The sequence below is a fragment of the Aspergillus ochraceoroseus genome, assembly GCF_002846915.1.
Source record: "Aspergillus ochraceoroseus IBT 24754 chromosome Unknown P175scaffold_1, whole genome shotgun sequence".
NCBI classification, from domain to species: domain Eukaryota; kingdom Fungi; phylum Ascomycota; class Eurotiomycetes; order Eurotiales; family Aspergillaceae; genus Aspergillus; species Aspergillus ochraceoroseus.
The window spans coordinates 761881-775092 of NW_024468476.1; the positions used below are offsets into that span (position 1 = coordinate 761881).

At 49.6% G+C, this 13212-nt stretch overlaps 5 protein-coding genes across 5 annotated transcripts; 2 read left to right on the forward strand and 3 right to left on the reverse strand.

Annotated features, from left to right (window-relative positions):
- Positions 1-743: 743 nt before the first annotated feature.
- On the reverse strand, positions 744-3395 carry P175DRAFT_0448772 (uncharacterized protein). The gene is made up of 3 exons (XM_040894424.1): positions 3295-3395; positions 1442-3201; positions 744-1379 (listed from the first exon to the last, which is right to left on the reverse strand). The coding sequence occupies exons 2-3, from the start codon at positions 2977-2979 to the stop codon at positions 887-889; spliced, it is 2031 nt and encodes a 676-aa protein (XP_040755265.1). The 5' UTR covers positions 2980-3201; positions 3295-3395; the 3' UTR covers positions 744-886.
- A 552-nt stretch (positions 3396-3947) lies between these two features.
- P175DRAFT_08487 (DUF3431 domain-containing protein) lies at positions 3948-5428 on the reverse strand. Its single transcript, XM_040901115.1, has 2 exons — positions 5363-5428; positions 3948-5290 (listed from the first exon to the last, which is right to left on the reverse strand). Exon 2 carries the CDS (start codon positions 5188-5190, stop codon positions 3973-3975), a length of 1218 nt encoding a protein of 405 aa, XP_040755266.1. The 5' UTR covers positions 5191-5290; positions 5363-5428; the 3' UTR covers positions 3948-3972.
- A 769-nt stretch (positions 5429-6197) lies between these two features.
- Positions 6198-9209, reverse strand: hrdA (E3 ubiquitin-protein ligase HRD1). Its single transcript, XM_040900464.1, has 3 exons — positions 9027-9209; positions 8868-8972; positions 6198-8806 (listed from the first exon to the last, which is right to left on the reverse strand). The coding sequence occupies exons 1-3, from the start codon at positions 9048-9050 to the stop codon at positions 6608-6610; spliced, it is 2328 nt and encodes a 775-aa protein (XP_040755267.1). The 5' UTR covers positions 9051-9209; the 3' UTR covers positions 6198-6607.
- Positions 9210-9694: 485 nt separating this feature from the next.
- Positions 9695-11842, forward strand: P175DRAFT_08501 (putative MFS transporter). Its single transcript, XM_040901116.1, has 2 exons — positions 9695-10174; positions 10239-11842. The coding sequence occupies exons 1-2, from the start codon at positions 9914-9916 to the stop codon at positions 11616-11618; spliced, it is 1641 nt and encodes a 546-aa protein (XP_040755268.1). The 5' UTR covers positions 9695-9913; the 3' UTR covers positions 11619-11842.
- Positions 11843-13176, forward strand: P175DRAFT_08514 (putative GPI anchored glycoprotein). Its single transcript, XM_040901117.1, has 3 exons — positions 11843-12186; positions 12268-12404; positions 12554-13176. Exons 1-3 carry the CDS (start codon positions 12067-12069, stop codon positions 12951-12953), a joined length of 657 nt encoding a protein of 218 aa, XP_040755269.1. The 5' UTR covers positions 11843-12066; the 3' UTR covers positions 12954-13176.
- The last annotated feature ends 36 nt before the right edge of the window (positions 13177-13212 follow it).

Below are 13212 nucleotides of genomic sequence, written 5' to 3' on the forward strand. Positions count from 1 at the left end.
TATCTATCTATCTCTGGATATTCTTCTTCTTCTATACTTTTACTTCTACTTCTACGCCTGCTTCTGCTTCTGCTTCTGTTTCTTCTTGTGGTAATAAATCGAATAAATCATAACGGAGGCATTTTTATTGTATATATATTCATGTTTCTGGTCGATATCTCTGCATAATCCCCCCCCAAATACGGGAGTACCTAGGGTACCCATGGGACGGGATTTCTCCTGTAATGCAATCAGTGTATCGATAACCATTTCGATGTGTCTAGGTGCTACTGGGTAGGAACGGAGAGACTCCTGATCGATTCCTAACAAGCAGTACTCCGTCCCAAGAAGCTCCACTATGCAGTGTTGGTGTCATTCTCATTCTCATTCCCCGACTGGTTCATGATGACATAGCTCTAAGCCGGGCCTTCTATAAGTGCGTGAGATACCAGTATCAAGAGACAAATGTAGCTCAGGCTTAACCTTGCTAGAACTCGGGAAAGAAGACTATAATGAATCGTGTAGTGCTTGGAGGGTGATTGTGTATTAGTGTGCATATTCATACAATGTCCACACATTAACATTAGCGCTGGCGTTGACGTTGGCTTTGAGACTCAGAGACACTTTAAGCGACATGGGGGATTCACAGAGAAAAGAAAAAGGTGGCGAAGAAGAAGAAAAAAAAATATATTCTGAAGAATACAGGTGCGCCGCTCAAGGCGATTCCTTAATCAAGAAGAAGAAAAAAACGTCCCCAGGGGAAAAAAAAAAAAAAAAAAAGGCAGGACAAAAAAGTAAAATTACAGTCATCATCAAAGCTTTCAGCAAGGTGGGTATGATGGTTCGTAACAGATTCGAGAAGGTGTGCCAGGGAATCGCGAAGAATAAATTATGTATCAAGGTGCAATCAAGAGGTATCTTCTGTTTCAATCAGGACTTTTAATTCCCCGTCCATCCATTCTACCTTTTCAGCAGACAGGAGGGCAAGTGTCCAGTCGCCGTCATTTTCGATAGGGGTTAGTCCATCCGGAAGCCAGACTTTGATTTGCCAGCTGGCTGATGAGTTCCAAGGAGCAGTTTCCATAGTCCCGTATGATGGGATGGCAGGGTCCCCGGTGTATCGACGGCAGATGAGTTGTTTCGTAGAGGGAATGTCGGGGCACTGGTTTGCGGGTATATCTAAATAAGAGAATATGCGTTTGCCGCTTTGTAGGATATTTATTCGCAGGTGGAGAGGAGAATGAATAGTCGGAGCTGTATTGGCAGGTTCGGATGGGTGCGAGAAATTGGGTGGCGGCATTGGCTCGGCTTGAGGCAACGGATCATGGCTGTGGCCATTATTATGTCTTGCTAGGTTATCCCGGATAATCCGCGATACATCACGGGTAATGCTGCTTGCACTGGAGGGAGGATTAACTGTTAATGTAGGTACGTATCTGAATTAAAGGAAGGCAAAGCTTACAACTCGTTTCTGGCAGGAAGATTTGAGCTTCCACCAATGCGCCAGCGCAAATCTGAAGTTGCATCCGAGTTAACGATGCGGCCAACATTGTCACTCTCACAGTAGTTGTTGCAGTGATAATCGCCACCGTGGATAACTTGGTAATGGCTATCAACGGCCGCGACTAGTCCACGCCAATCTCCCAGCTGCAGGCCAGAAAGCGACCACAGGTTGTCAAGTTCGTAGTTCTCATTGTACATATCATAGGATTTGGCAAAAGTATTCCAGTCATTCGTGTATCCGTCCACGAAGAGGTCCATTAGACCTAATTCTGCCATCGGGGCTGGCTGCGAATGGGGTAGTGGTGGGGCTGATAATGGAGGTTCGGTTGGCGTATACTCGTCCGGAAGGTGATGCTGCGCGTGCATTTGAAGATGTTCTTCCGCCGTGAACTTGGGAGGACTTGCACTGTTGAAATTCTGAATACTGTCCTCTGTCTTGCGGCGCCTCCGCTCCTCGGTGCCTCCACCTTTCCTTGTTTCGACGGCATACTGGCGCTGGCGTTCGTTGGTGACCATCCTCCTCAATAACGGGATAACGAGAGAAATGATTTTCTGCTGGTCCCTCGGCCATATGTAAGTGCGCGGTCCTATGCCTTCGTTGACCACATGCTCCCCAAAAAATCTTGGGCCATTCCCCTCAACCTCGAGAAAGTGACGCACGCAATTCCAGAGCCGCAGCTTAACCATCTCCGTATCCCCTTTACCACGCTGGCCAACGCAGTCGCGACGTTCCGGGTGTCGGTCATCAAGCATGTATGCTTTAGCAGCTGCCTGCAGATGCAAGAAATTCTCCGGGGACAATTCAAGAGAAGAAAACAACTTCGACATAGGCGGACGGGTATACTTTTTATTGCTCGATGGCTGACGGAACAGTGCAGCTGCAGAATGTAACCCAACAGCACGAGCATCCGACAGTGATTGTGGGGGGGTGTTTCGAATCTCCAGGCCATCGCCACCAAACGGATTCGGGTGGTGATTGGGATGATGTTGCTGGTGTTGGTGGTGTGCCTGGGCCTGATGATGACCGCCACCCAACCCAGCCCCAGAGGCCGTCAAAGCTGGATCAAGAGGATCCTCGCCTCGTTTCCTCTTTTTGGTTGCTGTTCGTGTCAACCCGCAAGACTGGCTTGGCTCGTTGGCGGACGCTCCGCGGAATTGTCGCCCACTGCCCATTCCTGACCCATAGGCTGCCTCGCCAAAGCCATCATCATCTAAATGGATGTCTGGGCCGTATCCCTCTAGCTGGTGCTGGTTCCCTGCTGCACCGGCCGCCGCAGCGACTGCTGCAGCTGCAGCCCACTCAGACACGTCCTGACCAGCGGCGGCTGTGGCTGCTTCCACCAACCCGGCCAGCTGATTCTCGCTTGGCGCATACCCACTTGTTGCGAGATGCGAATTCTGATCAGGGTTCGAGGTAGACGGCGGTGGATTCCCGGCGAAGTCGCCTGCCGAAGTAGGTGGGGGATGTTGGTGGTTCGATGTAGACATAGACGCCATGGTGGACGCTCATCCGCTGGGGATGCCCAAGACGCTGCGATTTAAGGATTGTAAGAGTACACCCGGGGAAATGTAGTTTCGATGCACGGCTAGTAGTTCACTTTGGGGAAGATAGGAAACGCTTTGAAGCGACCTCGGATACTTCTTTCCAACAGCCCACAGATCAATAAGGTTCTGCGTTCAAGCTTCAATCTTACAAATTCCTTCGAATAAAATCTCCATCTAACACAACAGCAGTCAGAAACCATTGTCCCAAAGTTCCAAAGATACAAATAAATGCGCTAAAATCCAAGACGAAAGGTCAATACGGCTCACCGAAGCTCCCCTTGCTGACCGAAAGGCACGTGTTCGTGTGTGCCACTCCAACCCTCCAAGGGCGAGAACAAGCAGATACGACTTCGCTTTTTGAAAAAAAAAAAACCTGGCGATAGACGGAGAGCTTGAAGCTTCCAACTCTCGGTCCAGTAGGCTTGGGCAAGTCGCGATAAGTCGATCAATCAGATAGCTCGGCGCGGCGAGATGACGCTGTTTGCGTGGTTTGGAGAATGGACAGACAGTGCAAACTTTTTGGCTCCGAAGATGAGAGTTTCTCGACTATGCCTAATGGAAAAAGGTCGGCCCGGTTGTTGCACGTGAAGGTGGATTCCTCAGGCAACAAGGCCCCATCTACCTGCAGACAAAAAGACAAGTACTATAAACTTCTTGAAAGGAAGGCATGGAAATTACTTTCGATCTTAACCCCTCGTCATTTTATTTTTGGTAGATCAATTTGGAGCCAGCCAAATGTCAAAATAGCGGCAGTAGATATCCATATGTCCCAAAACACATCAAACACCAAACCCAGCGCTCATCAAATCAAGCACGCCGCGATCCAACAGGGCTTTGAACTAAAAAGAACAAAAACAAAGACAACCAAACTCCGGCTGAGCAGTACGATCGGCTAACATGGATACATGTAGCAAGAAATGTATAGACAAGAAAATAGAAGATTCGTCACCTCACCTTCGCCCCCGCTTCTAAGGCTCTGGCAGCCGGGTCTTGTCCCCGTACACTAGCATTAAACAGCAGATCGTCCATTAGCTGCTCCTTAGCAAAAATCTCATCTTCAAGGATGATATCCTGTCCAGGATCGGGAACAGTGAGGTGGCTTTTCTCGCCGAGGGTACCACGTAGCCGAGCAGATTCGATAACATTCGCACGGCTACGCCATCGCTTGAGGTCCTCCTCCAACCTCTCTCGCTCAGTATTTAGATTCCGGAAGTTTGAGTACTCTTCCTCTCCACCAAAACAAATTCCATAGCCGTCGCAGTAACAGATATGTTCCTTGGGACATACTACATTTTGGCCAGTGAAAACAACATGCCAAAGGTATTCCCAAATCCGACCGGAGATATAATCGCTCAGTTCAGTGCGGAGGATCCAGTCCCGGTAAAAGACAAAACGTGCGCGGGGAATGGCAAGAACTCGGTCGCGGGAGACAGCGAACTGCGCGCAGCAAGGCTGCGCTAGCACATCCGGGATGGGGTCATCAGGGAAGATCTCTCCCCACGACCTAGCCAACAGGACTTCCTCCTGTTTAGAGGCGTCTGGCTCCAAGGTACCAGGGTGCAGCCAGTCAGGACAACCAGGGGCCCAACCGCAACGCAAGTTCATGTATCCCTCCCTAATCACCCGCTCTGGGTTGAGGCGTTGCAGCATCTCAGCCGCGTTCCCCCCGAAAAGGTCATCATTATGCCACGCAAACTGGTGCGCGTGCATAAAAGCCATAATATCCGGCAGTTGATCATAGTGCTCGATGATGTAGCTGAGGTAGATCATTACCTCATGTCCTTTGTTCTTTGGTGGGTGTAATGGCGCAGAGGGGTCGTCGACAACATAGACGGCAGACTGCCACAGCGGAAGTTCCCGTTCGATCCACGACGCATCCTCACTGCTAGTCCGCGGCACCACCAAAATTTTCGTATATTCGTAACCCTCCGGTCTTAGAACTCCAGGAATGAACTGGGGTCGAGGAGCGTAGGGTTCTCTCGAGGGTGCGGCGCTGATATTCCAGTGTCCAGACGGTGTTGCAGAGGGCGGGTATACCATCTCACCCAACCCGATAGCTTGTGGCACATTTTTCCATTGCTTGGAGAGATTGTAGAGACCGAAAAGGAAGAAAAGAAAGAAGCCGAAGCCGAAAAGGGGCACAAGGCGCCGTGGTGAAGCCATGGGTAGGGGGCATCCAATGTCAATGCAGATACGAGTGAACGATAGGCGACCTATTGTGCAGTAACCATGTCAGTTAACTTGCATCTTGAGCGATAGATTACTGAAAGTATTAGAGGTCAGATTCCATCATGAAACAAACCTCACTCGGATCCTGACAATGGGGCCAACTTACAGCCAACTAAGTATTTAGTGCTTGACAAGCATCAATGTAACTATGCCAAGGCCACTTGTCTTGCCCTGCGACCTAGAGAGAACATGCGAGGCTGGAACTGCCTGCTTAAAGGAGAGAGAAGAAGAAGCGGGAAAAGAGTCCGACTGTAGAGGAAAACTCAGCCGACTGGTCGAGAAACGTACGCAAAAAGGCTGGAACGGGTCGGGAACGGGAGCTGATAGCTTAGCGGAGCATGAATCGCGACGCAATGATTGAGGATGATGATGGTGGTGGTGGTGATGATGATGATGACGACGATGATAACGAGCGGAACTGTCAGGAGAGAAAAAGCATGAAATCACTTCGGCATAAGTGGACGAGTCTCTTCTGGAAAGTTCAGACTTGTCTAAGTTGTCTTCCCTCCCCCACAACAAGACGAACCAAGGGAGGCAATATTGCGAGGGAAATCTGGCCTGCAGCAGATGAAGTGATAGTAATGGTGATTGGGTGAAGAGCCAGACGATCCCCCTGATATCCAGTTTAGTGCAAATCAATCCGCCAATCGTCTAAAAGAGACAAAAGACCAAGTATCGCATCTTTCCACGCGTCTTTTCTGGATTCTCCCCCAACCTTTATTTAGATGTCAGAGACTTAACCTGCAAAGAAGTAACATATATCACTGCATACGTAACCTGTGAGAAAGGGACGACATCGATCAGAAATAGTCCTCTATTTCAACTCTTTCACCGTACTACAATCCTACTCTAGGGATAATGCCTCACTACCTGGATATCATTTACCTTCTAGTTAGCATGCGCTCTCAATCAAAGCGCGACAGGTTATTGTTTGTCGTGCCCTTGGGATTCTGCCCACCAATATATTGTTTAGGTTAAATCTCAGGGGGTAGTAGATTTCTCATCCTGTTATCCTTGTGGTATATGGATTTTGGCTCGTATGTACAAATGGGGTAGGAACCTGCGTTCACTCGAGGGATTCAACCCTAGAAGGAAGAAGAAAAGAAATTGGGAAACTAGGGGGGCAAAGGATCATCTCTGATCCATCTACAGCAGGCGCAAGAGTACCCGGGTTATAATCCGGACCTGCTGAAAAAAAATGCCGTTCAATGGTTGTCCCAAGGAGCAACTTAGTAGGAGAATATAAAAAAATATGCATCATCCAAAAAAAATGTAAAAGTGCTAAGTGAGCAAAGGGTTATCACGAAAAGCGAAGTGGAAGAAATAATGTATCAAGATTACAATGTCAAGGTCATGTCTCATCATCTGCCACATCTTCTACCGTCGCCATGCGAGCTTTCCCTTTGGACGGTGAGCCTGACGTCTGATGTTCCGCCATAGACTCTTCTCGCCGGCCGGTACCGTTGCTCTCGGTGCGGTTGGTCGACGAGTTAAGGGCTTGGTCTGAGTCCGTCTCCGCGCTCAAATCGGTCCAGTGTTGAGAAAGAGATTCAGCGCCGGTTTCGGAGGAGCTGGATCCAAATTGCCAACTGGGTAGCCCTTGAGGTCTAGGAGTGGAAACAGTTGCAGCGTCATTATTGGCAGTGTCGGCACTGTCGGAATTCACCGCTGAAGTCGAGGGCTGGGGAGAAGAATCATTGGTGGTCTGTGTTGGAATTGCCAGGTCTGAAGCGGTGGCATTGGTAGTTTGGTTTATGATCCCAGAGGAACCAGCATCGGCGGAGTGGAGAGGAACGAGACTCCAGCCTTGAGGAAGGGTCAACCCTTCGGGTAGTTGAGGATCGCCTGTGGTCATGGATGGAGCCCCGGGGTCTGATACAAACTGGCGACGCATTGTTGTTGTTGACGAAGAAGCTATATGTGGAGAAAAGGGTGGCAAAATGTTTGTCTGGGCGTCTGTTGGTTGTGGCTGCAAGGCACGAAGGCGTTGTAGTTCGGCCTGTAGCAGCCGCACCAGGTGTAGCTGATCCGCAGTCACACGGAGACTATTGATATCATGCATAATCTGCTGCTCCATCTGATCCAGTTGGTTCTGCATGTTAGAAACATGGGATGTGGGCGTTGATGTTGTTTGGGATGCGTTAGGTACAGGGGGAGGCCGCCCGAAACCGAATCCAAAGCCAATCTGCCTAGCAGCCGCAGGAATAACATTGTTTGCCTGCGGAAATGGGGCATTGTTGCCTTGATGAACTTGTTGGTGGAAATTATGAAATAGATCTCCTCTTCCTGCCCCAAAGCCGATCCTGAAAGGCCCAAACTGGTAAATTCGAGCTCTAGGAGCCCCATTCGGAGGGCCATTCCTACCAAATTGCTGGTTTCCTCCTGGCATATTTTGCTGTTGCCCAGGTGCGCCATTAGCCTGCCCAGGGTTGGCGCCCTCAACGGCACCGTTGGCTCGAGCGGGCGCAATAACCGGTCGACGACAAGTTGGACAGTTCTGCTGCCTTTCTAACCAGCTCCTCAGACAGGAGAAGTGGAGGATGTGTCCGCAAGGTAGCTTCTTGGGACGAAGTCTTTCCGATACTTGTCTTGGTGGGACAGCTTGCCCATCTCCAGGCTGTTGCCAATGAGTCATCTCCTCTCGGCAGATAATGCACACTTCTTCTCTCGCAACTTCCTCAGCCGTGGCATCCGGGTATCTCTGGTTCATATCACGAGTTGCGTTACGGTATCGAACAAAGTCCATGATTCGTCGACCAAATGAGCGGATGGTGACCACCACGTCGCGGAGAATATGGATGGGCAACCCGTAGAAAGTGAAAAGGATGGCAAAAAAGGTCAAGTACACAGTTAACTTGAGGAAGTCGGTCAGAAGGTCCAGATAGAAAACCCAACGTCCTTTTTCTTCCCAACCGGGAACATCAAGCTCCATCTCATTAATATCGTTTTCATCGAGCAAGTCGGCAAGTGTAGAGTGATCTCCGGACTCTGTTTGTCGGGCCATAGCCTGTTCACGGGCTACTCTGATTTCCTGGCGTCGCTCTTCGATTCTAGCCTTCATCTGCTGGCGATTGATGTATATCTCAACTAGCGAGATTGAATATCTGAGAGCTGTCGAACTCGAAAGAATGGTCAGAACAGCGAATTCGAAACCGAACATGACCATCATATCGGGGCGCGCTTGCTCCAAAACGGTGTCGATGCAGTACTTCAACATGAAGGTGTTGAACATCACGGACAAAAGGAGCGAGAGGGCCAGCCGGGAATGAAATAGGACGGGGTTTGCTGGGGGTTGCTGTTCGAGATATTCGACACGGCCTTCACCGATCCATCCCCAGACCTTCCCTACAAGCAGTGAAACAAACATGACTAAAAACCAAGCCCCGAGTTCCCCCCGAAATATTGTCATAGCCAAACATGTTTCCGTCACCGCAAACCACGCCTTTTCGTAAAGCTGTTCCGTTTCGATAGGGCGCAAAGGTCCGTAGAGAAGTCGTTGGAGCCAAAACAGGAGAAAACCGACAGCCAGAAGGCATACGTTTGTCAGTATCTAGATACAGTTAGGTCCAGACCGGCAAATAAAGCAAAGCATCGGTAGAACGGCAACATACCATGAGATTTGCACTGCTTTGGGAGAGATATACGCAGGCAGCGTAGAAATTTGCCCTCTGATGGAGCGCTTTTAAAAAAACGCCCGTCGCTAAAGCCACGGAGGCCTAGAAAAGTCAGTATCATCCTGAACGGAGTGTCGTGTGTTCACAAGCTCCTACCCCAGCATACGCAGCAAACCTCATGGCCGCAGGGAGATGGTGGGCAGAAAGCCCAAACTCATTGACAAAGTCAAAGTGTGGGACGTGACCGTCACCTCAAAAGTTCATTGACAATCGGCAGAGTGTGAGGCAAAAAAAATATGAGCAGGCAGTCGATTAAAGCGACGATAAAGCTGACGGAAATCGCGTGGGCAGGTTTGTCCTGAAGCCGGGTTCTGGACAGCTATACACTTGACGCTTTGTGTCTTACGTCAGCGGGGCCCGCGCTCTTTTCGGGGGTTGGGGGAGTAGGCCTCGGAAGTTGCAACTCTTCCCAGTTCCATGGCCTGCACAGAACATACCTCCAGATTGCAGTACACTACAGTGTCAGGTAGACAAAGGCCTTTCAACTTCCTCGTTCCCCGCTTCTCCATTCATCATTTTCTTGCATGAACTCGTTCCTCGTTAATTGTCGATCTGCCGGCCTTAGACGTGGTCACATGATATTCAACCAACGTCTCTCTTGACGAGAGCTTTGCTTGAAACTTGCAACTATCACTTGAAGAAGGCCTTGATATTAATTAGTATGATATACCAGGGATCATAAACCCAGCTAAAGCAGTCCAAACAAGCTACATTCGTCCCGCTTCCCAAGACACTGAAACCATTGCCACGGAACTATACATAGGCCAAGAAACTCACCGCCTACCGCACATTATCTACTACGTATTGATCTCCTCTACTCTGTCAACTCACTCGGATCCGACACGGATGACGTGGAGTAGCTTGCCGGGGAATGACTATTTGGGCCGCATTGCGTCTGTCTCGATTGTGATCCTCAGAGCTTTTGTGTCCTGATGCTTTTTTTACTGGCAATTTGAATTCGGAACAGAACGTGTGAGTGAAGAATGGTGGTAATGGCTTCCCGGAGATCTATGTTTACCGCCAGCCGCATACAGGCTTTTACCTATCTGCTGGGTGTCTGTCCCTTCTCGATAGCATTCCTGGTGTTCATCAATTCATCTGTATCATTCGTTGTTACCGACTTGATTGGTCTTCGTGATGGAGAGGGTGATGCTGTTGGTACCCTAGGCTTTGCTGATGAGCTGCTTGCCTTGGTGGCGTGCCCTTTGTGGGGTGTGCTCTCAGATCGTATCGGGGTCCGTCAAGTAAGCATAGTCCGACTCCACTTGCTGAGCGACGAACGAGAGTTCTAATGCATATAAAATACAGGTTTGCACAGCTGGATATACTATTATTGCGCTTGCTCTGCTTCTTTTTGTTCAGGCTAAAAATGTTTATCCTCAGCTTCTACTGGGGAGACTACTCTTCAGCGTCGGAGGCGCTGCAGTGTCAACCATGGTCACTGCAGTTTTGCCCGTTGTGACTGGGAACGCTTGCAACGACGCAATTGACGATGGTGAATTGGAATCCACAGTTGGCGCGCCCTCGTCGCGTTTAGCAGGGTTCGTTGGGATGTGCGCTGGATGTGGCGCCCTCATATCCCTAGTGATTTTCCTCCCACTACCTGCTCACTTTCAAGAATTAGGGCTTTCGCCCCAGGAAGCTATTCAATACAGCTTTTATTCAGCCGCTGCGGTGGCTCTTCTTGTCAGCGTTTGCTGTTATATCGGCCTCAGAGATCTTCCTGGCGAAGATGGGAAAGCATGGACTTCACTGTGGACCGCTCCCAAGTCGGAGAGGACGCACAAAACTTACAGCAAAGACTCCTATTCTACGTTTATCAAGACCCGGCTGCCGTATTTTGACCAACTTATCACTGCACTAGCCCTGGGATTCCGCAATCGTGACATATTCATCGGTTACTTGGGGGGGTTTGTAGCTCGAGCATCCTCGGTCGGCATCTCGTTATTTATCCCCCTCCTCGTCAACCACTACTACCGAATGTCCGGTCTCTGTGGCGAGCACCCTACCGGTGAGACCAATCCAGGAGACATCAAACGCTCTTGCCCCAAAGCCTACGTGCTCGCCTCAATTTTGACAGGTGCGTCTCAGCTTATCGCATTGATTGCGGCCCCAATTTTCGGACTCCTCTCTGAGAGGTCTCGACGGTATCACATGCCTCTTCTTGTGGCCTGTTTGTCGGGAGTCATTGGCTATCTAGCGCTGGCCTTGCTCCCCAGCCCTGATTTCAAGGGAGATAAGGGTAATCGGGGAATCTTTTTAGTAATGGGCTTGATCGGGATCAGCCAGATCGGAGCGATTGTGTGTAGTTTGTCGGTTTTGAGCAACGGTATTTTGAACATGACAGATTCTGATGTTGCTACTGCGGACAATTCTTCAAATACGGCGGAGAACGAGCCCGCTTTGACAATGGGCGGAGAGATCAACGAACAACGGCCTTTACTAACGGCACGCACCAGCCAACCCCCACAGCAAGCCTCGAGCCTGAAAGGATCGATTGCGGGAGTTTACTCCCTGTATGGAGGAGCGGGAATCCTGTTACTCACTAAGCTCGGGGGTCTTCTCTTTGATGTGTTATCGTCTGGCACCCCTTTCTATATTATGGCAGGATTTAATGGCGTTTTGCTAATTGTAGGGACAACAAGTGGTCTGGTAAGCCACTGGCGTGCGAGTCAGTTAGTGTCTTAGCTTAATTTCTGGGGCGACGCCCCGAAGAAATCTGAAAAATAGATCTGCATATTCAGATTGATTCAATCGGAAGCGGCTCTTTCCTCTTTCCCCTCTTTCTACGGAGTACACGATTGGATATGACTTACCTTCAGGGCCTGGAACAGAGGCCCAAAAACCTGAAGAAACTTAATGATAGCGGTAATCCTGCTTTCATTTGCCTCAAGCCCCGACCAATTGCGGACGGAAATTGAGTCTTGGCTCTGTTGGTTTACGAAGGGGGAAATCAGTCATATTTTAAAGCTTCAGCCATTTCCTCTTCGTGAGCTCCTTTTATTCTTTCCTCTCTCTCTTTAGCTATACCAGTCACTCATTGTCAGTTCTCAGCTTCACGTCCTTGATAGCTTTACATTCATTTCTGTTGATATACCTTCCTTACATATAAATCATCGTCTCTCACTCCCTCAACATGCGCCTACAAATCATCCGTTCTATTGCCATTCTTGGTGGTATCTCCCTCGCAACCGCCAATGAAATTGTCTCTCTCCTCTTAATGGACTTTGATTCTCAAGGGATCGTTGGTGAAGTCGTTGGCAGCGTACGTTCCAGTATCAATAGCTACCTAGTAAGGGGGAACCCCCCCCCCCAAGAACTAACTTAAAATATACAGAGTGGCCCATCAACTACCTACAACCTGCACTGTCCCACAGACACTCCCTCTGATGAATGCGGGTTCAGACCCCAGGGCCAAACCATCACAGTAGGCAGCGATAACTCCTTCAACCTCGTCTACGAGTATGAAGATTAGTACGTGAACCCCCCCCCCCCCCCCAAAAACAAAACTCACTACCTGAATTCAACAATACGAGAGAGAGAGAGAGAGAGAGAGAGAGAGAGAGAGAGAGAAACCATGGAACACCCCAAACTAATCAGATCATCACCGTCAATCAATATAGCTGGCTCAAAGAAAGCTGCTCCCCTCGCGGCACCACTTGGATCTCCTGCGAAGCCACAAACACCCAATCCGATTTCTCAACGGAAACCAGTACAGCACTATCTACCAAACTCACCTACCTCCCCGTGACAATCACCGCCACAACCACTCTCGATCATGTCGCCTCGTCTACGACAGGGTCCGCTGCTGGGACTTCCTCTGCGACAGGCGCCCACGCGACCGGGTCCTCCAGCACCGCTAGTGCCGCTGTGAGTTCGAACGCGGCTTCTAACTCTACTAGCAGTGCTAGTGCTACTACTTCCACTCCTAATGCGGGTGCTCCGATGGCGACTGGGGTCGCCGCGCAGTGGGTTATGGGCGGTGCGGCGGCGGCGGCGGTGGTGGCTTTGGTTATGGCTTAGTTTTCTTTTTTTCTGCAATCTTATACTAGGTCTTCAGGTCTTCAGGTACTGAGGTGTTTTCTAGTATGGGTTATGTAATGTGAGGAATGCGTGTGTGCCCATTATGGGGCTGGGATGGCTTGTAGTTACTTGGTGTCCCTAGCTAGATATATAAATCTATAAATCTATGTATACAAATAGCTGTCCCCGAAGTCTTTCCACACTGGTCTTCCCTTATTTAATACGTGTTCAGTACGTTTATAAATATCCGTAGGTACTC

Excerpts from the sequence above, each read along its gene's own strand:
- P175DRAFT_0448772 (XM_040894424.1), bottom strand. The coding sequence starts at position 2,979 with ATGGCGTCTATGTCTACATCGAACCACCAACATCCCCCACCTACTTCG. Across the intron at positions 1,380-1,441 it reads CTTCCTGCCAGAAACGAGTT|TGCAAGCAGCATTACCCGTG; the intron begins GTAAGCTTTGCC and ends TCCTCCCTCCAG.
- P175DRAFT_08487 (XM_040901115.1), bottom strand. The coding sequence starts at position 5,190 with ATGGCTTCACCACGGCGCCTTGTGCCCCTTTTCGGCTTCGGCTTCTTT.
- hrdA (XM_040900464.1), bottom strand. The coding sequence starts at position 9,050 with ATGAGGTTTGCTGCGTATGCTGGG. Across the intron at positions 8,973-9,026 it reads GGTTTGCTGCGTATGCTGGG|GCCTCCGTGGCTTTAGCGAC; the intron begins GTAGGAGCTTGT and ends TGACTTTTCTAG. Across the intron at positions 8,807-8,867 it reads AAAGCAGTGCAAATCTCATG|ATACTGACAAACGTATGCCT; the intron begins GTATGTTGCCGT and ends AACTGTATCTAG.
- P175DRAFT_08501 (XM_040901116.1), top strand. The coding sequence starts at position 9,914 with ATGGTGGTAATGGCTTCCCGGAGATCTATGTTTACCGCCAGCCGCATA. Across the intron at positions 10,175-10,238 it reads ATCGTATCGGGGTCCGTCAA|GTTTGCACAGCTGGATATAC; the intron begins GTAAGCATAGTC and ends TATAAAATACAG.
- P175DRAFT_08514 (XM_040901117.1), top strand. The coding sequence starts at position 12,067 with ATGCGCCTACAAATCATCCGTTCTATTGCCATTCTTGGTGGTATCTCC. Across the intron at positions 12,187-12,267 it reads AAGGGATCGTTGGTGAAGTC|AGTGGCCCATCAACTACCTA; the intron begins GTTGGCAGCGTA and ends TAAAATATACAG. Across the intron at positions 12,405-12,553 it reads GTCTACGAGTATGAAGATTA|CTGGCTCAAAGAAAGCTGCT; the intron begins GTACGTGAACCC and ends CAATCAATATAG.